This window comes from Papio anubis, chromosome 4 (genome assembly GCF_008728515.1).
Source record: "Papio anubis isolate 15944 chromosome 4, Panubis1.0, whole genome shotgun sequence".
NCBI lineage: Eukaryota > Metazoa > Chordata > Mammalia > Primates > Cercopithecidae > Papio > Papio anubis.
The window spans coordinates 106,524,753-106,547,644 of record NC_044979.1 but is presented as its reverse complement, the minus strand read 5'-3'; the positions used below and the strand labels follow the sequence as shown (position 1 = coordinate 106,547,644).

Below are 22,892 nucleotides of genomic sequence, written 5' to 3'. Positions count from 1 at the left end.
CCAACACTTAGTTATTCATCATTTTGCTATCACCATCATAGTAGCTGTGGAGTGAGATCTCATTTTTTGTTTTAATTTGTATTTCCCAAATGATAATGATGGAGCATCTTTTCATGTGCTTATTGGCCATTTGTATATCTTCTTTGAAAAAAAATTTCTACTCAAATATTTTTCTCCTCTTTAAATTGGGTTTGTCTTTTTATTGTTGAATTGTAACAATTCTCCATATATTCTAGATACAAGTCTCTTTTGAAATATATGATTCACAAATATTTTCTCCCATTCTGTGTTTCCTTCCCCCACTTTCATAACGGTGTCCTTTCAAGGGCAAAATTTAGTAAGTTTGATGGAAGTCAGTGTATCTAATTTTTCTTTTGTCTCTTGTATTTTTGGTGTCATATCTAAGACCTGTGTTTTAAAACTGTTGTTGCAGTTATTGACTTTCTCTTGTCATATGCCTGTTCCTTTATCTTATTTCCCAGATACTGAGTTCCTCACCACCAATATAGCAACCAGGAGCGAAACTCCTCGGGTTGCAAGTAACAGGAATCAACTTAAATTAGGTTAAGCAAAAAAAAAGGGAGAAAAAAAAGAGGAAATTTGCTTGTGAGAATTCCAAGAGTGAATTTTAGAATCAAAAGGAGAAAACAGGCCTACAAATCAAGCTAGGAAACAAAAAATGTTGGCTGCCAGGATCCCAGAGAGTTCTCTCTCCTGGCGCGTTGCCGCTGCCTCCATCTCTATCCCTACAGACAAGCTGGTTTAATGCTCTCCACCCTTTGGCTGGCTATTGGCTCCCACAAACCCTGAGTTTGTATGTGGTAGCTCAGCCTACAGAGGTGGGTTCACCTTCTGGTTACCAATTCCAACTTCCCAGCAGACAGAATTTGGACTAAGTCTTTAGTCCACTGAATAAGGGGTGGGTGGGAGTGGGGAGAGCTCGAAGTACAGAGATGGCTGCCAGGCTTATGGCATGAGCTCTCACTGAAGCGGGGGTATTGTTGTGACTGGAGGGATACTCCAAAATGAGCCCTCACGGAAGTTACTGAGCTATTGAGCCTACATCCCCATCACAAACAACCCCAGCTCCAATCTCAAAGAGCAACCCACAGTGGGGAACCAACCAGAAGATCTGAGGACATGGCCGTAAATGTATTCCCAAAGCAGATTGAAGCTGTGGAAAGCCCCAAGTTCCCCTTCCCCAGTGTACCATGTTTGTTAGCACTGAACAGTACATCCCATTTGAACACTAAGCAAATGCGGGGTCGACTATGCTTAAACGGGCTGTGCCTCTTTCTGCCACTTTTCAAATATTGCAGAATCAATAATTAGACATGTTCATTTTTGCAAAACATTTCTTTACATGGCTGATTTAGGGGGAAAATAATCCTTGTGTTTCTAAGTCATTGACATTTAAATTAATTCACTGAATGTTGGTTTTTTTTAAAAGCACTATTTGGTACTCAGGAAGCTTTTTAAAAGGTTAAGAAAAACCTGACTTTTTCCCTTACATTTGGTTAAATATAAAGTGCCTTCAGTGTCAGGTTATAATCCCCTCTCCACACCCGCATACCACACACAGAGTGGTCCAAGATGACTTCATAGTTTGATTGATGAACAGACAGAGGTGGCCGTATAATTTCAAGCCGATGTGAGCAATAAAATAACAGTATCACTGACAAGAATAGGAAGGATTTAGACAGAGCCAACAGAAGGTTGAAAATTTATTATCACAACATAGACACACAGAAATTTCACTCTATTTCTCTATAACTAAACACCTGTTCATAAGACACTATTTCTGCTGATAGCAGAAAACATTTCATCTTGCCATTTATGTTGTTAAATTTAGTCTTCTTTAGGTAACTTAGCTTTTCCTCTTCCTTCCCTCCTCTGTGAGGGTTGATCTAAGTTCTTCAGGAGGACTTACCCATCACTCTGGTGTTCACGGTTCTCAGCCTTTGGAGGTGGTCTCTGTCCTCAGCCCTAAGAGTGCCAGCAATTGAAGCTTTGGGGCTGGTGGGGTTCATGGTCTTGGCTCAGTCATGCAATCTGGACATTGGCCCTGCATCTGACCCACCACACGTTCCACCCTCACGGGCCAGGCAGATCCTTGAGGTCTAGCTGGACCATCCCTGTTCCCTGGACACAGCTACTGCCCTCTGCACGTGCCCCTTACCGTGGTGGTTCCCATACACTCTCTCTTCTCCATAAGCTCCTACCTTTATTTTTAAATTATCATCGCATTTAACCCCAACTTTAGAATAAATGGTAGATTTCTGATCATCTGAATTTTTACCACCTGTCTGCCTCTCTGTTTCCCGGATTGCTCTGAGGTCGAAACCTGAAGAGAAAGACCACAAAGACACTCTGAGGAGGGCCTGTGACTTTGGGGAAAGGTCACACAGTGAGCAAAACCCAAAGAATACATGATGACAGCATGCTGTGCTTCAGGAACAAAGGAAGTAATTTTTTTTTTTGTAAATGTATTAATACTGTGGGTAAGAATACAGAACATTTTTAAATTTGTTATGGAAAAGGGAAAAAAGAAGAAGTTATAAAGCATTAAGCAGGCCGGGCGCGGTGGCTCAAGCCTGTAATCCCAGCACTTTGGGAGGCCGAGGCAGGTGGATCACGAGGTCAGGAGATCGAGACCATCCTGGCTAACATGGTGAAACCCCATCTCTACTAAAAATACAAAAAACTAGCCGGGCGAGGTGGCGGGCGCCTGTAGTCCCAGCTACTCGGAGGCTGAGGCAGGAGAATGGCGTGAACCCGGGAGGCGGAGCTTGCAGTGAGCCAAGATCGCGCCACCGCACTCCAGCCTGGGCGACACAGCAAGACTCCGTCTCAAAAAAAAAAAAAAAAAAAGCATTAAGCAGAATAAAATCCCCATTAAGTTATAATGTGCCCACTTCACTACTGACAAACTATTTTCCTAGATAGAATGAATGCCAAAATGATCATAGTGATTATATGGCTATCTCTAAATGAAGACATTACTAGTGATTTACATTTTCTTCTCAGTGCTTTTCTGAATTGTCCACACTTTCTATATCGCGCTTGTGGAAGCAATAGTAAGGCATGGGGTTAAGAGCTGCAGAGCGTGGGGCTCTCAGATTTGAATCCTGGTTCTGTCACTCCATACAAATGTGACATTGGGGACATAGCTTCACCCTCAGCACCACCTCACTCCCCTCATCTGCAAAATGAGAATTACACAGGGTGATGCAAACAGCCTGTCACTTAGAACTGTGCTTGGTGCATAGCAAGGACACAAAAGGGTGTGATTATCTATTCTTTTGGAAATCAAGAAAGAAATGCATAGAAATTGTGCTCTAGAAGTCCTGAAATTAAACCTATTGTAAGGCAAAAAGTCCTGAGTAACTGAATAATTTCATGCCAACCTGTATCTTAAGTAAATAGAACTTCTCAAATCTTGGGTGTTTCAAGGGAAGATTCATTTATAAAGAAAGATTTCACAGTGTATTAGCTTTCTATTGCTCTGTGATAAATTGCCACATACTTATCAGCTTAAATCAACACAAATTTATTATCTCACAGTTTTTGCACATCAGAAGCCTAGACATAACATCACTGAGTTCCCTGCTCAGAGTTTTTTTGACAAGGCTGAAGTCAAAATGTTGACCAGGGCTTCAGTCTGATTTGACACTAAGGTCCTCTTGCAAGTTCACTGGTTGTTGGTAGAATATGGTTCCTTGCAGTTGCCGGACTGAAGTCCCATCTGCTTCTCAGCCATCAACTAGGGATCACTCTCAATAACCAGAGTCTGCCTCTCTTCCTAGGAAGTGAGTAGTATAGCTATTTCTTTCTTTCAAAACCAGCTAGAGAAAACTCTACATTTAAAGGGCTCCCTGAATATGCCTGGCCCATCTAGGAAAATCTTGATTACCCCAAAATAAACTGATTGGAGTCCTTAATTATATATGAAGAATCCTTTTTGTCATTGCTATGTAACAGAATATAACCGTGGAAGTGATAGCCAGTCATTTTCACAGGTTCTGCCCTTATTCAGAGTAGGGAATTAAATGTATTCACCAGGGGGCAGAAATATTATAATTCTACCTACCACACATAGAAATGCTTTTAAAAGATCAAAAAGAGCCTTCAAACTAAACACCCAGATAATATCACAAGGGAGAATTTATGTGACTTAGTTCCAAAATGATTCACCAAATAGAAATGAGTATATAATGGAAATCAATAGATGAAGATTAAGTTGCAGATTGAACAAGTTTTTTGGGATTTGGGGAGTTTGGAGAGTTTGGGTTTGTTTATGGCTTTTTGTTTTTTATATGCAAGTTTTTTCTCATGGATTTCACACTCTGGAAATCTGGAAAGAAAACATAATCACTCCAATGTCATAACGTTTTGCTTATAAAACAGTTGTTCTTCAATGTTAGGAAAATGCTTGCCTGAATGTTGCTTTGAAAAAAAAAAAATCTGTCTTTTGAAATGACCCCTGCAATTTAACAAAATGCAAATGTAATCAGAGAAGTCTACTTTGCCCTTTATTTTAGTAAACCTAAAACCCCTAGGCTCCTTCAGATAAAAATAAGTACAAAAGAGAATTCTGATGATGATCTCATGAAGGTGTTAGAAATTCCTCTGTGCAAAAGACTAAGTATAAAACTGGAAAAATTGTCACAAGCATTTCAGGGCACAGGAAATCATCAGTGGCATACAATGAATTGAGAAATATTTATTTTTGAAAAACTGCATGAACTTCAGTAAAAGCAATGATACTGTGGCCTCCTTGCCTGAGGCTGCTCTGTCTACCCTGCCCTCAGCTTGGTTAGTGAGAACAGTAGTTTTATCACTGTGGAACTGGCTGCAAAAACCAGCAGGTTTACTGCTAATGGGACAGATGATTTCACCGAGATGTAAAGATCCATGGCTCTCCTGGCCAAAAGTGATGGAGGCCGTTGGGAATTAACAAGCAGAACCTACAACTTTGCTAGCTCAAGGTTTGATCCCTGATGAAGCAACGGCGATCAGCCAGAAGTTTACCTGGGAGATCCTGGAAACAATCTGGAGAAGAGCATCACGGAAGGGCTGAGATAAGCTCTCTACATATCCCTAGTTGATTGGGAAACCATGCATGTGTAGGGGGAGACCTAAAAGAGCCCAGCAGAAAGTGAAAGCCCAGGGGAACTTGAGAACTGGCTGCCACTTTGAATATATCCCTTAGCTCACATGTGGATTGATCAACAGATGGTGACTCTTTCTTTCACTTGAGCAGTTAGAGGCCTTTGTAGGGTTACTACACCTTACAAGCTTGAAGTGTTTCAGCACAAGTTGCTCGATGACTCTAAGCTATGTAGACACAGGTGTGATCCTTAGAAAACCAGACTAATAAATGAGCAGAGATGTCAGGAACTCCACACTCCAGGACAAGCAGATCCACAGTTGAAGCCCGGAAAGTTATTAGAAAAGAAGAGACAACAACTCTCAGAAAACTGAGACAAAATCCAAAGTTGCTAAATGCATTATTTAAAACTTTCAGTTTCCAACAACAAAAAAAAATTAGTAGACATGTAAAGAAACAGAAAATCGAGATCCATACTTAGGAAAAAAGCAGTCAATAGAAAGGGACTCTGAGTGAATTAAAGACTTCAAAGTGCTGCTATGGGGATATCCACAGAATTAAAGACAACCATAGTGAAAGAATTAAAGGAAAATATTGTGACAGTGTTCAATGTTCAGCAAGTAGAAGACATTTCAATAGAGATATAAAATTATAATAAAGATCCAAATGGAAATTCTAGACTTAAAAATCAATAATTGAAATTTAAAATGTACTAGATGGGCTCAACAGAAGATTTGAGTTCAAAGAAGAATCAAAGAACCTAAAAGCACATCAATACAAATGATCCCAACCAAGAATAGAGAAAATAAAGCTTGAAGAAAAATGAGCAGAGCCTCAGAAACATGTAGTGTAATATCCAATATCTCAACATTTATAAAATGAGAGTTCCAAGAGAGGAAAGAGCAAAGGGAGGAGCAAAAAGTCTTTGAAAATGTAATGATTAACACCTTTTTAAAAATGAGGAAAAGGCCAGGTGCAGTGGCTCACACCTGCAATCCTAGCAATTTGAGAGGCCGAGGTGGAAGGATCACTTGAGTCCCAGATTTCAAGACAAGCCTGGGCAACACAACAAGACTTCATCTTTACAAATAAAAAATGAGCCCAGTGTGGTGATATATAATCAGCTACATAGGCTGAGGTGGGAGGATCACTTGAGCCTGGGAGACACAAACAGGCTCTCTCTGTTTAAAAAAAAGGAAGGAAAAGAAAAGAAAAACATTAGCCTACAGATCCAAGAATCTCAAGAAACTCCAAATACACAAAGAGAAGTAAATCTGGATACCTTATAGTCGAACTCAAACTTCTGAAAACCAAATACAACATAAAAATCTTGAAAGCACAAACAAAAAAATGACTTATCACTTACAGGAAAACAGAAATATGACCAATGGCTGAACTTTCATCAGAACGCTGTAGGCCAGACGGTAGTAAAATGATACGCAGCACTTCTTTTTATTGTGCTTCATTTTATTGCACTTTGCAGATACTGCATTTTTTATAAATTGGAGGTTTATGGCAACCCCTTGCCAAACAAGTCTATCAGCACCATTTTTCCAACAGCATGTGCTCACTTCATGTCTCTGTGTCACATTTTGGTAATTCTCAGAATATTTCAAACTTTTTCATTATTATTATATCTGAGCTGTGACTCTGTGTTCAGTGATCTTTGATGTTACTATTGTAAATGTTTTGAGGTGCCATGAACCACACCCATATAAGACAGCAACCTTCATTGATAAACGTGTGTGTTCTGACTGTTCCACCAACCAGCTATTTCCCCATCTCTGCTCCTCTCCACTGCCCTCCCTATTCCCTGAGACACAACAATATTAACATTAGGCCAATTCGCAACCCTACAATGGCCTCTAACTGCCCAAGTGAAAGAGTCACACAGATCTCACTTTAAATCAAAAGTCAGAAATTATTATGCTTAGTGAGGAGGCATGTCAAAAGCCAAGATGGGCCTCATGTCAAACAGTTAGCCAAGTATGCAAAAAAAAAAAAGATAAGAGAAAGTTATTGAAAATAAATTTAAAGCACTGTTCCACTAAACACACCAATGATAAGAAAGTGAAACAGCCTTTTCATTGATGTGGAGAAAACTTTTCATGGTCTAGATAGAATATCAAACCACCCATGATATTCCCCCAAGCCAAAGCCTAATCCAGAGCAAGACTCTAGCTCTCTTCAGTTCTATGAAGGCTAGGAGAGGTGAGGAAGCTGGAAACAAAAGTATAAAACTAACAGAGTTTGGTTTATGAGGTTTAAGGAAAGAAGCTATCTCCATAACATAAAAGTGCAAGGTGAAGGAACACATGCTGATGTAGAAGCTACAGCAAGTTATCCAGAAAATCTAGCTAAGATCATTGATGAAGGTGGCTATACTAAGCAAATTATTGTTAATGTAGACAAAATAGCCTTCTATTAGAAGATGTCATCTGTATGACTTTCATAGCTAGAGAGGAGAAGTCAATACTCAGCTGCAAAGCTCCAAAGGACAAGCTGACTCTCTTGTCAGGGATTAATGCAGCTGGTGACTTTAAGTCAAAGCAAATGCTTGTTTACCATAATGAAAATCCTAGGGCCCTCAGGGATTTTGCTAAATCTACTCTGCTTGTACTCTAGAAATGGAACAAAAAAACTTGGATAATGGCAAATTTGTTTGTGCATGGTTTACTGTATATTTTGAGCTCACTGTGGAGACCTACGGCTCAGAAAAAAGATTTATTTCAAAATATTACTGCTCATTGACAATATACCTGGTCACCCAAGAGTGCTGATGAAGAGGTACAAGGAGATTAATGTTATTTCCATGTCTCTAACACAATGTATATTCTGTAACTCATGAATCAAAAAGTCATTTTGACTTTCAAGTCTTATTATTTAAGAAATACATTAGTTTAATTAGATCCCATGTGTTAGTTTTGGCTTTTGTTGCCATTGCTTTTAGTGTTTTAGTCACGAAGCCTTTGCGCATGCCTATGTCTTGAATGGTATTGCCTAGGTTTTCTTCTAGGGTTTTTATGGTTTTAGGTCTTATGTTTAAATCTTTAATCCACCTTGAGTTAATTTTTGTATAAAGTGTAAGGAAGGGGTCCAGTTTCAGTTTTCTACATATGGTTAGCCAGTTTTCCCAACACTATTTATTAAATAGGGAATCCTTTCCCCATTGCTTGTTTTTGTCAGGCTTGTCGAAGATCAGATAGTTACAGCTGTGTGGTGTTATTTCTGAGGCCTCTGTTCTGTTCATTGGTCTATATATCTGTTTTGGTACCAGTACCATGCTGTTTTGGTTACTGTAGCCTTTTGTTACTGTAGCCCCATAGCCTTGTAGTATAGTTTGAAGTCAAGTAGCGTGATGCCTCCAGCTTTGTTCTTTTTGCTTAGGATTGTATTGGCTATAAGGGCTCTTTTTTGGTTCCATATGAAATTTAAAGTGTTTTTTTTCTAATTCTGTGAAGAAAGTCAATGGTAGCTCGAGGGGAATAGTATTGAATCTATAAATTACTTTGGGCAGTATGGCCATTTTCACGATACTGATTCTTCCTATCCATGAACATGGAATGTTTTTCCATTTGTTTGTGTCCCCTCTTATTTCCTTGAGCAATGGTTTGTATTTCTCATTGAAGAGGTCCTTCACAACCCTTGTAAGTTGTATTCCTAGGTATTTTATTCTCTTTGTAGCAATTGTGAATGAGAGTTTGCTCATGATTTGGCTGTTATTGGTGTATCAGAATGCTTGTGATTTTTGCACATTGATTTTGTATCCTGAGACTTTGCTGAAGTTGCTTATCAGTTTAAGGAGTTTTTGGGTTGAGACATTGGGGTTTCCTAAATATACAATCATGTCATCTGCAAACAGAGATAATTTGACTTTCCCTCTTCCTGTTTGAGTACCTATTTCTATTGCCTGATTGCAATGTCCAGAACTTCCAATACAATATTGAATAGGAGTGGTGAGACAGCGCATCCTTGTCTTGTGCCAGTTTTTAAAGGGAATGCTTCTAGCTTTTGCCCATTCAGTATGGTATTGGCTGTGGGTTTGTCTTCAATATATCTTATTATTTTGATATATGTTTCATCAATACCTAGTTTATTGACTGTTTTTAGCATGAAGGGGTGTTGAATTTTATTGAAGGCCTTTTCTGCATCTATTGAGATAATCATGTGGTTTTTGTCATTGGTTCTGTTTATGTGATGGATTATGATTAGTGATTTGCATATGTTGAACCAGCCTTGCATCCCAGGGATGAAGCTGACTTGATCATAGTGGATAAGCTTTTTAATGTGCTGCTGGATTCAGTTTGCCAGTATTTTATTGAGGATTTTCACATTGATGTTCATCAAGGATATCCTTGGCCTGAAATTTTCTTTTTTGTTGTGTCTCTGCCAGGTTTTGATATCAGGATGATGCTGGCCTCATAAAATGAGTTAGGGAGGAGTCACTCTTTTTCTATTGTTTAGAATAGTTTCAGAAGGAGTGGTACCAGCTCCTCCTCTTTGTACTTCTGGTAGAATTTGTTGTGAATCCATCTGGTCCTGGGCTTTTTTTTTGGTTGGTAGGCTGTTAATTACTGCCTCAATTTCAGAACTTGTTATTGGTCTATTCAAGGATTTGACTTCTCCCTGGTTTAGTCTTGGGAGGGTGCATGTGTTGAGGAATTTATCCATTTCTTCTAGATTTCCTAGTTTATTTGCATAGAGGTGTTTATAAACTAAAGAGCTTCTGCACAGCCAGAGAAACTATCATCAGAGTGAAGAGGCGACCTACAGAATGGGAGAAATTTTTTGCAATCTATCCATCTAACAAAGTGCTAATATCCAGAATCTACAAGGAACTTAAACAAATGTACATGAAAAAAACAAACAACTCCATCAAAAAGTGGCCAAAGGATATGAACAGACACTTTTCAAAAGAAGACATTAATGTGGCCAACAAACATGAAGAAAAAAAACCTCATCATCACTGCTCATTAGAGAAATGCAAATCAAAACCACAATGAGATACCATCTCACAGCAGTTAGAATGGTGACAAAAACTCAGGAAACAACCGATGCTGGAGAACATACGGAGAAATAGGAATACTTTTACGCTGTTGGTGGGAGTGTAAATTAGTTCAACCATTGTGGAAGACAGTGTGGTGATTCCTCAAGGATCTAGAACTAGAAATACCATTTGACCCAGCAATCCCATTACTGGGTATGTACCCAAAGGATTATAAATCATGCTACTATAAAGACACATGCACAAGTATGTTTACTGCAGCACTATTCACAATAGCAAAGACTTGGAACCAATGAATTCATGTCCTTTGCAGGGACATGGATGAAGCTGAAAACCCTCATTCTCAGCAAACTAACACAGGAACAGGAAACCAAACACCGCATGTTCTCACTCATAAGTGGGAGTTGAACATTGAGAACACATGGGCACAGGGAAAGGAACATCATACACCAGGGCCTGTAGGGGTGTGGGGGGCAAGGGGAGGGATAGAATTAGGAGAAATACCGAATGTAGATGACGGGTTGATGGGTGCAGCAAATCACCATGGCACATGTATACCTATGTAGCAAACCTGCACGTTCTGCATATGTATCCCAGAACTTAAAGTATAATTTAAAAAAAGAAAAAATAATACATTACATGAGGTTATAGCTGCCATAGGCACTTATTCCTCTGATGAATCTGGGAAAAGTAAATTGAAAACCTTCTGGAAAGGATTTACAATTTTAGATGCCATGAAGAACATTCATGGGAGGAGGTCAAAATATCAGCATTAAGAGGAGTTTGGCAAATGTTGATTCCAACCCTCAAGAATGATTTTGAGGGGTTTAAGACTTCAGCAACAAAACTGCAGATGTGATATAAATGGCAAGAGAACTCGAATTAGAAGTGAAGTCTGAAGATGTGACTGAATTGCTGCAATCTCATGATAAAATCTGAATGGATGAGGAGTTGCTTCTTATGGCCGAACAAATAAAGAGGTTTCTTGAAGTGAAATCTACTCTGAAGAAGCTGTGAACATTGCTGAAATGATGACAAAGGATTTAGAATGTTTCATAAACTTAGTTGATAAAGCAGCAGCAGGGTTTTAGAAGACTGACTCCAATTTTGAAAAGTTCTGTTGCGGGTAAATGCTATCAAACAGCATTGCCTCCTACAGATAAATCTTCCATGAAAGGGAAAGTCAATCAATGTGGCAAACTTCATTGTCTTATTTTAAGAAATTGCCACAGCCAACCCAACCTTCAGCAACCACTACCCTGATCAGTCAACAACCATCAACATCAAGGCAAGACCCACCACCTGCAAAAAGATTATGACTTGCTGAAGGCTCAGATGATCTCTAACAATTGTTACTGGTAAAGTCTTTTTAAAATTAAGATATGTACATTGTTTTTAAGACATAATGCTAGCACACATTTAATAGACTACAGTATGGTATAAACATAAGTCTTATAGGCACTAGGAAACCAAAATTTCATGTGACTATTGAGATATTTGCTTTATTGTGGTGGTCTGGAGCTGAATATCTCCAATATATACCCTACTTAAAATGCTGAGAGGAAGAAGAAGTTATCAACCAAGAGTTCTGAATCCAGTTAAAATGTTACTCAAAAATGAAGGTGAAATAAACACATTCCCAGATAAACTAAACTGAGAAGACTCATTGCCGGCAGACATGCCATGCAAGAAATGGTAAAAAAAAAAAAAAAATAAGCCCTTCAGACAGAAAGAAAATAACACCACATGGTAACTTGCATTCACAGGAAGGAATGAAAAGCACTAGGAATGTAAATATGTAGAGAAATATAAAATAATAGTATATATGTATATGCACATGCATGCAAACACTTCTCTTACTTCAAAATAAAAATTTGTTTAAAGCAATAATTATAAAACTGTATTGTTGCATTTATAACTCTTATAGATACAAAATGTATGACAAAAATAGCCCAAATACAAGGTGAGGATGGAGCAATATTAGAGCAAAATTGTGAAATCTTACCACAATTAAATCAGTACTAACTTAAAATACATTATGATAAGGTAAAGATGCATACTGTAATCTCAGTAACCACTGGAAATATGAACATCTAAATAAGAAGTTACTTTAAAAAGTTACAAAAAGAAGTAAAATAGTGCAGAAAAGACTTGCTTCCCACAAAAAAGATAGTAAACAAGGAAAGAAGAGCAAAAAAGCAACCCAAGATGTCCAGAAATAGCTGCCATATGAAAATGACATTATATGTGAATGAACTGCACACTTCAATCGAAGGACAAGATGATTAGACTAGATTTTAAAAGGTAACCTCTAAGTATACTCTGTTTGCTAGAGAAAACTTTTAGACTCAAACACACAATAGGTTGAAAATAAAAGGATGGAAAAACACATAAAAACAGTAACTGTAAGAGAATAGGGATAAATATATTAGTACCAGAAAAATGCACTTTAAGATGTAGAATAATCCCCAAAACAAAAAGGTATATTTCATAATGAAAAAGGGGCTATAATATCAAGAAAAAAATAATAATTATATTTATATGTAATTGTCAATATTAATTATGTATATGAACTTAATTTAAAAGCCCCCAAATACTGAAAGATTTGAAAAGAAAAACAGACAATGCAACCACAGAGTTGAAAATTTCAACACTCCTCTCTTCTTAATCTATAGAATTAAACAAAAAGAATGTAAAGATATAGAAGACCTGAATAACCCAACTAACTTCACCTACGTAACATCTACAGAACACTCCATTCAATGACAACCAAGCATTCATGGACCATTCTCCAGGACTGACCATGTGTTATGCAATAAAGTAATTAGCAATTTTTTTTTTTTTTTTTTTTTTTTGAGACGGAGTCTCGCTCTGTCGCCCAGGCTGGAGTGTAGTGGCGCTATCTCGGCTCACTGCAAGCTCCGCCTCCCGAGAGGTTGATTAATGGGTACAAATACATACCTAGATAGAAGAAATAATATCCCGTGTTCAATAGATTAGTACAGTGACTAGTGTTTACAATAACCTCTTGTGCATTTCAAAATAGTTAGAAGAGAATGATTCAAATGTTTCTAGCATAAAGAAATGACAAATTTTTAAGATGATAGATATCCCAATTACAATGATTTAATCTTTAAACATTATATGATTGTATTAATAATCACGGGTGCCATGAAAATATGTATATCTATTGAGTATCAATAAAAATAGTAAAATTATTTGAAAATTAGAAAATAGTTTGGCCTAAGTGAAAATGAAAACATAGTATATTAAAATCTATTGAATGCAGCTAAAGCAGTGCTTATGGAAAAATTTATAACTTTAAACGCTTATATTAAAAAGAAAAATCTAAAATTAATAATTTAAGTGTCCACCCCAAGAAGCCAGAAAATGAAGAATCAAAAGCCAAACTGAGTAGAAGGAAGAAAATAATAAAGATCAGAACAGAAAATGATAAAATAAAAACAGGAATGCAATAGAGAGAATCGATGAAACCAAAATATAGTCCTTTTGAAATGATCAGTAAAACTGATAAACCTTTAGCTAGATCATTTAAAAAGGAGAGATAAAGCTATCATCAAAATCAAGAATAAAACAAGAGGGGACATCATTGTAGACCCAAAGGGAATTAAAAGGATCATAAGGGAAGATCGTAAACAATTTTGTGCCAAGAAGGTAGAGGGAGAGTTTAGATAAAATACACAAATTCTGAAAGGAGACATGATTTAAGAAAAAATAGGAAATGCGTATAGACCTATACCAAGTAAAGAAATGGAATTCATAATTAGAAATTGTATCTGTTTCCTAGGGATGCTATAAAAACATTACCATAAATTAGGTGGCTGAAAATAACAAAAACTTATCCTCTTATACAATTCTGAAGGCTAGAAGTTTGCACTTAGGTGTCCACCTCTTTCTCCTAGCCTCTCATGGTTGCCAGCAATCCTTCACATTCCTTGGCTTACAGCTGCATAACTCCAGTCGTGCCCACATCATCCCCTGGCCATTTTCCCTCTGTGTGTCTGCCTTCATGTGGCATTATCCTCTCTGCGTGTGGTTCTCTTTTCTTAGAAGAACACTGGTCATTTTGGATTAAGGACCACTCTATTCTAGTATTACTTCATCTTAACTAATACATCTGCAAGAACCCTATTTTATATAAAGCACATTCTGAAGTCCCAGGAAGGGCATGAATTTTAGGACACTATTCAACCAGGTACAGAAAATCCCAAGCCTAGATGGCTTCACTAGTAAACTCTATAAGGTACTTAAAATAGAAATAGTGCAATCCAACACAATTTCTTTCATAAAATAGAGGAAGAAGAAATACATTTCACTTCATTTTATGTTTTTCTGTCATGTAAATTCAGAGACATCATAAGGAAAGAAAATAACAGAATTTTACAAACAGATGCAAAAACCCTTAACAAAATATTGCCAAACTGAATCCAGCAACATGTAAAATAAATAATATACCATGGCCAAGTAGAGTTTATCCTAAGAATGCATGCTTGTTTAACATCTGAAAAGCAATTAATGGAATGCACCAAATTAGTATAATAGAGGCCACAATTACATTGTCAGCCCAATAGAAGTAGGAAAATTATTTGAAAAAATTTGTCACCCATTTATGTTAAAATCTCTCAACAAATTGTGGAAGAAAAGGTGACTTCCTCAACCTGATAAAGGTCATCTATGAAAACCGTACTTCTGACTTTTTGTATTAAATGATAGCAGACTGAATGCTTACCTCTTAAGATGAGGAGGAAGGTAGAAATGTCCATTCTCACCACTTCTAGTCAACATTGTATTGAAGATTCTATTCAGTTTAATAAAAAAAGAAAAATAATAAAGTCATACAGATTGGAAAGGAGTAAGTAAAACTGTATTTTCAGACAACCTAATCCTAAATATGGAAATACCCTAAGGTATCCACAAAAAAAAACTACCAGAACTGATAAGCGAGTTTAACAGGATTCAAAATTGATATACAAAAATTCATATATATATATATATATATATTTATTTTATTTTATTTTTTTTTTTTTTGGGGGGGGGGAAGACGTAGCCTCGCTCTGTAGTCCAGGCTGGAATACAGTGGCATGATCTCAGCTCACTGCAACCTCCACCTCCTGGTCTTAGTTCAATCAATTCTCCCGCCTCAGCCTCACGAATAGCTGGGATTACAGGCATGCACCACCATGCCCAGTTAATTTTTGTATTTTTAGTAGAGACAGGGTTTCACCATGTTGGCCAGGCTGCTCTTGAACTCCTGACCTCATGATCCACCCGCCTCGGCCTCCCAAAGTGCTGGGATTACAGGCGTGAGCCAACGCGCCCTGCTTGATTTTTTATTTATAATAGCACCAAACTTTTAAGAATTAAACTTAAGAAACAATCTTACTCACAATTAATAAAAATATTTAAGAATAAGTTTAACAGCAGAAATGCAATTACTCTACACTGAAAACTACAAAACATTGCTAAAAGAAATTAAAGAAGGCTTTATGGAAATGAAGAGATGTGTCATGTCAATAGATTGGAAGATTCAATAGTGTTAAGATGGCAGCACTCTCCAAATTGATCTATAGATTAAACACAATTCTAATCAAAATCCTAATAGGATTTTTTGTAGAAATTAGAAAACTGATTCTCAAATTTATATAGAAATTAAAAGAAGCCAGAACAGCCACAATTTTGAAGAATGCTATTGGAGAATTTACACTACCTGATTTCAAAACTTACTGTAAGTATTACAGTAACTGATACAGTGTGGTATTGGTGTGGGGACAGACACAGACAAATGATACAAAATGGGAAGCCCGGAAATAAACCGGTACATTTACAGGCAACTGATTTTCAACCAAGTTTCCCAGATAATTCAAAGGCAAGAGAGTAGTCTTTTAACAAATGGTTATGGAATAATGGGATATCTATAGGCAAAAAAAAGGGTGAGGGAGAATTTAGATACTTATTTCAAATCACACACAATTGTGAACTCAAAATAGAATATAGACCTAAAAGTAAGAGCTAAAACCATGAAACTTCTAAAAGAGGCCGGGCACGGTGGCTCACGCCTGTAATCCCAGCAGTTTCGGAGGCCGAGGCGGCGGAATCATGAGGTCAGAAGATCGAGACCATCCTGGCTAACATGGTGAAACTCCGTCTCTACTAAAAATACAAAAAATTAGCCAGGCATGGTGGCGGGCGCCTGTCGTCCCAGCTACTTGGAAGGCTGAGGCAGGAGAATGACGTGAACCCACGAGGCGGGGCTTGCAGTGAGCCGAGATTGTGCCACTGCTCTCCAGCCTGGGTGACAGAGCGAGATTCCATCTCAAAAAAAACAAAAAACAAAAAAAACAACGACTTCTACAAGAAAATCTCCGTGACATTGGATGAGGCAAAGATTCTTCGCACGGTCCAAAAGGAGAAGTTGTTAAATTGTACTTTATCTAGTTTAAACACTTTGCTCTCTGCAAAACATCATTAGAAAACCAAAAGATTAGCCACACACTTGGAAGCAATACTTGCAAATCCCATAGACGTTAGTATAGCAATGATTGTTTTAATTAACATGAGTGATAATTTTCAATTTGGAAGGATGCTGTTTTAATATATGTAGTGTGGCACTACGTATATTTAATATATGTAGTGTGGAGAACATAAATTTTAAAGTAAAATAGTTCTGAATTTGAATCACGGGTTAGCCCCTGCTGATCTGAAAGGATTAAAGTATATTGCTTAACCTTTCTGGGCCTCACATTTCTAAGGAAATCTGGAAAGAAGCAATCTCATGAGAATGTGGTGAAGATTAAATGAGATAGAATTTGTAAAAACACCTAGTAGACAGCCTGAAACACAAAATGGTATTCTAGAAATTTTCATATTTCATGTTCCCAAAATGTATTAAGGTAGAAGGCAGCTATTAAAAAGCATATTTAATAGGTTATGTTTGATAAAATAGAATTTGCTTTTTTCTAATTATAAAAGAACGCTTGGTTTTCATATTTTGGATGAAGAAGAGTACTTTTAAAGAATAAAATCAATTGCAATTCCCAAATCCTGATGATCACTATTGATATTTTGATATATTTTCTTTCAAAATCGTCCAGGTATACATTTGTGGGCTTTGGATCTTGTTCTCTTTTTTTGTTATATTTCTAAATTTGAACAGTTAGGCAGTCAACAAAACATTTGTGAAAATTTTGGCAGTAGTAAGCATTTGTTGTCAGCTGAAAACTTTCCACGTTAGCAAGTAGATTTGTGTATAAACACGGAATAATATTGGGCAGAGTGTAAAATTTTTTTCTTTCTCTCTCTCTCTCTCTCCCCCTCTCTCCCTATCGATTTACCTACATATCCATTCCATGCATCATCTGTCTATCCTCTTTGCAACCATTCATCCATCAATCTATCCATCCACTCATCCATTCATTTTCCTATCATCTATCCATCCATTCTCTATATCTTTATATGTCTAACTATTGGTCTTAGAATGCAAATATTGAAGTGAGTTGAAAAATGAAGTTACATTCTTCTGAAAGAAAAATTAGATTGATTAATTTCTTTAATAATAAAATATGGATTTGTCATTTCGGTTTATACAGAGGACATTTTTTATAAATTGAATGGAGGAAGTCTCAGCTCCAACATTTGACAAAAATGTATATAAAGCACACCTTAAAGTAAAGGAATTTTATTTAAAATGTAGTATAGACAAAAATGTATTGAAAAGGACAATATTTTCATTATCCAATTATTTCTGAGTGTTTTTTGTTTTTTGGTTTTTGTTTGTTTGTTTGTTTGTTTGTTCGTTTGTTTTGAGATGGAGTTTTGCTCTTGTCACCCAGGCTGGAGTGCAATCTCGGCTCACTGCAACCTCCACCTCCTGGGTTCAAGTGATTCTCCTGCCTCAGCCTCCCAAGTAGCTGGGATTACAGGTGCATGTCACCACCCCTGGCTAATTTTTTGTATTTTTAACAGGGACAGAGTTTTGCCATGTTGATCAGGCTGGTCTCAAACTCCTGACATCAGGTGATCCACCTGCCTCAGCCTCCCAAAGTGCTGGGATTACAGGTGTAAGCCACCATGCTGGGCCCTGAGTGTATTAGGCTTTCACGGGATCTTGCTAAGTAAAATAGTAACTGCTATAAATGTTTTTGCGTATTCCCCCTGCAAAAAAATGGGAAAGTAAAAGATGATTGATTTAACATGTTTTTATAAGTCAGGTAGCGTCTAGTTCTTTGCTTTCAATAAAATGGAAGGGGAACTTAATGAAATTGTCAGGTTATAAATCATTTAAAATAATTTTCAACAATAGTTTACTCCAACATGTTTGGCATTTACCTCAGAAGAAGTTCAAAGAATTCTGTGACATTGCTATATCAAAAGTCCTTCAATTCTGATCTATTTATTCAAGTAAACATGTTTCTCAGTACTTACATGTTTAACAATGAAAAAAAGGAACAAAAGTGATGCTGAACCTTGTCTCTTTACATGAATAAGTAGTATTTCTCAACAGACATAGGTACCAATTAAAAAGGCTCAATAATGTCATTAAGAGGTACAATTCCAATAACATTTTACCTTTATCATCTATAACAGTTTATCAAATTGGCAATCTATTGTTTAGAGAAGTTAATTTTACTAACAAAGAAAACTCAATCCAGACTCCAAACTTGAAGTATCACAGGAAATTAAAATTTTTATTTAAGTTTTATACATGTTTTTAGTATTGAGATCAATTCTAATACTTTATTGATCAATAGTGTGATCAAAAAATAATTTCAACTATAAAAACACATTACATTTGGATAAAATTCGGTGGTTGAAGAAGAATTCAAGGAGGTGGGCTTTTCAATTCAAGAAGAGGAATTATCAATGCAAAATTAATCAGTGTGAAATAAGAATTTGGTCATGTATTTTTAAGTTGATAAGACTAGATAGAAATCACTATAGTATTTAGATACCTTTGGATACACATAGAAGGTTACTCTAACAGTTCCACTGCAATGTTTACAATCGGTCCAAATTTATATCCTTTGTAACTAGATTGATATCCATTAATAATTTCTTGTTGTCCATTAAAATGTGTAAGTTCATAGTTTTTCAAGTTTATTTTAGAAGATACAGAGTTAAACACTGAAAACCATTAGTTCACAGTCTGCACACTAGACGCTACTTCTTGAAGCCTGTAGTCTGTAGTATGGCCTTCAAGATGCTTCACAATCTAGCCCCTTCCTACCTCCCTCACTCTTCCTTTCTCACTGACTCTGAATTTTAGTCTTGGCCAACTCTTCTCTTTCTTACCTCCAATTCTTAAAAAACTCCAAACTTTTTCTCCTTTTTCTGATGAATGAGTTCCTCCTATCCCTTAAGACTCAGCTCCTCTGAGAGGCTATCACTGAGAGGTTACACCAGCGTGCCCCCAAAGTACTACCAGGTCCCTCTATCACAATACTTACGGGTTTCTCAGATTGTTTATTTATATATCAGTTTGCCCCACCGGTCTGTGACTTCTTTTATTCACATGTGTCTCTTCAAGCTTTTGGGCACATAGTAACTGCTGAAAAGTACATATTGAATGAATGACAGGACGAATGTGTCCTGACATCCTCACTCTCATTTTTTGATTATTCATTTTTAATAAATTTCTAAATCAGCTAACCCAGTCACCCTACGTCTCTTAACACAGTCTACTTATTTCTTCTCAGTGCCTTGCTTGGGCTCTGCTCACTCATCGATGCCCTCAGCCTTTGTTTTCTCCACTAATTGCCCAAAACAGTGCCTCTCTGGTTGACAATGTTCTGGCAACGTTGGCAGCTTTGAACCCACTGAGCATTTTCTCATAAAAACAATGTTTCAAGTAGTAGTTAGGTTAGGCCACAGAGTGTAATCTACTCAAATGTAGTGAAAACACTAGTTGTCTGCAATAAAAGAAGATTCAACCCGAGGAAAGTAAAAATGTTGTTGATAATGCAACATACTTTTCAAAGATGAACTTCTGTGCCTTTATTTTTTAAAGAGTTCGTGGAGAAGATGTGTCTTCCCTGTGGTGGCCTTAGTAGATGGGAGATGAACTAATTTTTGTTAAATGCCTGCTCCGTGCCAGGCACCATGTGCATTTTATGTGTTGTATCACGTAAGTCTAACGATACTTTTGCCAGATGTGCAGATAGCCTTTTCTGTATTACAAACCACCCCACACTTACACGACCATCATTTATGAGCCCAAGATTCTGTGAGGTGGGCATAGTTGGATAATTCTTCAGTTGGTCTCCTGGAGCTCACTCCTGCAGCGGCACTCAGCTGGTAGATGATGAAATGGCAACGGCAGGGTGATCTGGAATGATCTGGGTGATCTGTTGGCTGAAGTACCTCGGTTTTCCATCATGGGGCCTTTCCAGCAGGTTGACTCAGGCTCACAGCTGCAGTGTCAAAGAGGGGGAAAGTGGAAGTTGAAAAGCTTTTGGAGGACTCAGTTCCAATCTGACACACTGTCCCTTCCTTCACATACTGGTCAAAGAAAGTCACAAGGCCAGATTCAAAGGGCTGGGATATAGACACCAGCACTTTATGGGAGGAAGTGCAAAAACTATGTGGCTGTTTCTAATATACCAAACAAGGGGCATTGTTATTCCATTCCGTGGTTGCCAAAATCCTTCCAAATGCACCAATTCATAAGTAATAGAAGCAGTATTTGAGCGCAGATCTCTCTAAACGCCCAGTTCTTCTACTCTGTACTATACCAGAGCACCTGAGGTAGCCTTCCTTTTCCTCCTTTCCATTCTCTTTCTTTCTCCTCCTTTGCCTCTCTCTATCCATGTCCAGACTCTAAGAGGAGGAAGCAGAAGAAAGAAAGGGTGGGATGCAGTGAGATTCACGCCAGAGTTATGTGCCACGGTGTCTGAGTAACTAGCATCTTAGGGAAACGAGGCCAGCAGTAAGACACATTTTAGGTGAATATTTTTACACCTTTCTTTCTTGTTTTCTTTTCACCAAATACTGTGTTCAAGTCCCAATTTCCCCTGTTACTAGCTGTATACTTGGCAAGGTACTTACCCACTCAGCCTCCATGTGCTCATCTGTAAAATGAGAGTAATAATTCCTACATCTATGAGTTGTGAAGTTCAAATGAGATAATAATATATGCAAAAAACATTTTGAAAACCGTAGGGCACACACTAGCAATGCGATGAATTATTCATGCTTCTACTTGGGGTCAGAAAGGAAGTATAGTCATGCTGACTGTGGTTCTGAAAACTGCCAGGTGCTTTCAAGGCTTTTCAGCGAAGTGTGGGTTTCAGACAAATGGGAAATCTAATAGACCGCTCTCTGCAGTTGGCTTCATTTCCAGCCAGCACATATATGATTATAATTAGAGTTTCACGAGTCTGTTTCACATCAAAAGGATTCCTTGGCCCAGTCTGCAGTCTACCTGAGGTATGTGGCCAGACGTGATCCCTGTGGCAGGTGTTTTTATTCGGGCCCATTTGCTTCTTTTCCTGTGCTACCAGGAGTGTCTGTTTCTATTATACTCATTATTTTCAGATACCAGGTGAGAAGAGACTTTCCATATGTGAGATTTCAGATGGTGACCACTGAGCAAAATGCATAGCTCTCGCCCCCTCTCGTCATTTCCTAAATGAACAGCAACTCAGACAAATTCACTTTAACTGAGCCAGGCCTTTTATTAGAAGCCAGAGAATAGTCTGTAATGGTAGGAATTACTCTGCCCATGCATTTCTCCCAGGAAAAACATTCGTTAGCCTGTCAAGGAAGTGAAACCTCTTATTAGAAAAGTCCATTTCTCCATTTTTGCTGCTAAAGGATTCAGAACACATCTCACTGCACACCTGAAATTAACAATTCAACTGGAAGGAGAGGTGAGCCCACTGGAGACAGGTGGAGATGGCTGAGTGAGCAGGACTCCAGATCAGAGCTCAGCCCAACCTGGCTGTTCATGATTTCAAACCCCATTATGGCCTTTTCTGCAGGGTGCTTTTGATCATCATAACTCTTCACTGGGCAAAGTGATGATAGCGGTAAGACTCACCCAGTGTTCAGAGACAGATATTTTTTTTTTTGCTTCTTTTTATCTAGCTAATGATTTTCCAATTTTAGCCAGCAGTTCTGAGAAGCCACAACCGTCATAAGAGTCCTTGATGGGATTTCTCTGAGTAAAATTCAGAAGAAAAGCCCACATGTGTAAGTACAAAGAAGCAGGTTGGTTTCAAGCTGCCCCATTTGCCTTGCATTTATCCTTCTAAGCCATGGATTAAAACAAATGCTAATGATGGAGTTGAATTTTCAGGGAGAGGAAACAGCATCCAAGGTTTATGATCACTGGGGTCATAGGAATGGAGACTCCTCAAGGACAGACTCCAAGGAAAGGTCACTTTATGCCCTACGGTCACCCACTATTCCTGCTGCACCAAACTATTGTTGGTTTTCAATTCTTGCATCTCATCAAGTCTATTATGCCATTGATTGCAAGAATATTATTTTAGGTATTAATGAAAAAGAAAAGTTGCTGCTAATTGAAGTAAGAAATATATGGAGAAATATACCGGGATGTTTCAGGCCACCAAGTCTTGTTTCTCTCTTGGGAGTGCCTCTTCTCTCACCTGCTTTTCTCCTACCTGTTATGGGCTCTCCAAAATCACATCTCCCGTAGCTTTTGACTGGTATTTACCATCCAGTTCATGTGATTTTTGGAAATTCATTGTGAGCTTCCTGTGAACAAAGATCATATTTTATTCATCTGGGGCCCATCAA

At 37.7% G+C, this 22,892-nt stretch overlaps 1 protein-coding gene across 11 annotated transcripts in view; it reads left to right on the top strand.

The window, feature by feature from the left end:
- The window catches only part of AOAH (acyloxyacyl hydrolase), a 198,448-nt gene that overhangs the window by 6,284 nt on the left and 169,272 nt on the right, over window positions 1-22,892 (top strand). For 4 of the 11 annotated variants that reach the window (XM_031665359.1, XM_031665362.1, XM_031665361.1 and 1 more), the window contains exon 2: window positions 22,239-22,322. The exons of the other annotated variants lie outside the window; for them this stretch is intronic. In XM_031665359.1, coding sequence (XP_031521219.1) covers window positions 22,319-22,322 — 4 coding nt within the window. In that variant the 5' untranslated portion in view covers window positions 22,239-22,318. The remainder of the gene's footprint in view (window positions 1-22,238; window positions 22,323-22,892) is intronic. 11 annotated transcript variants of the gene reach the window in all.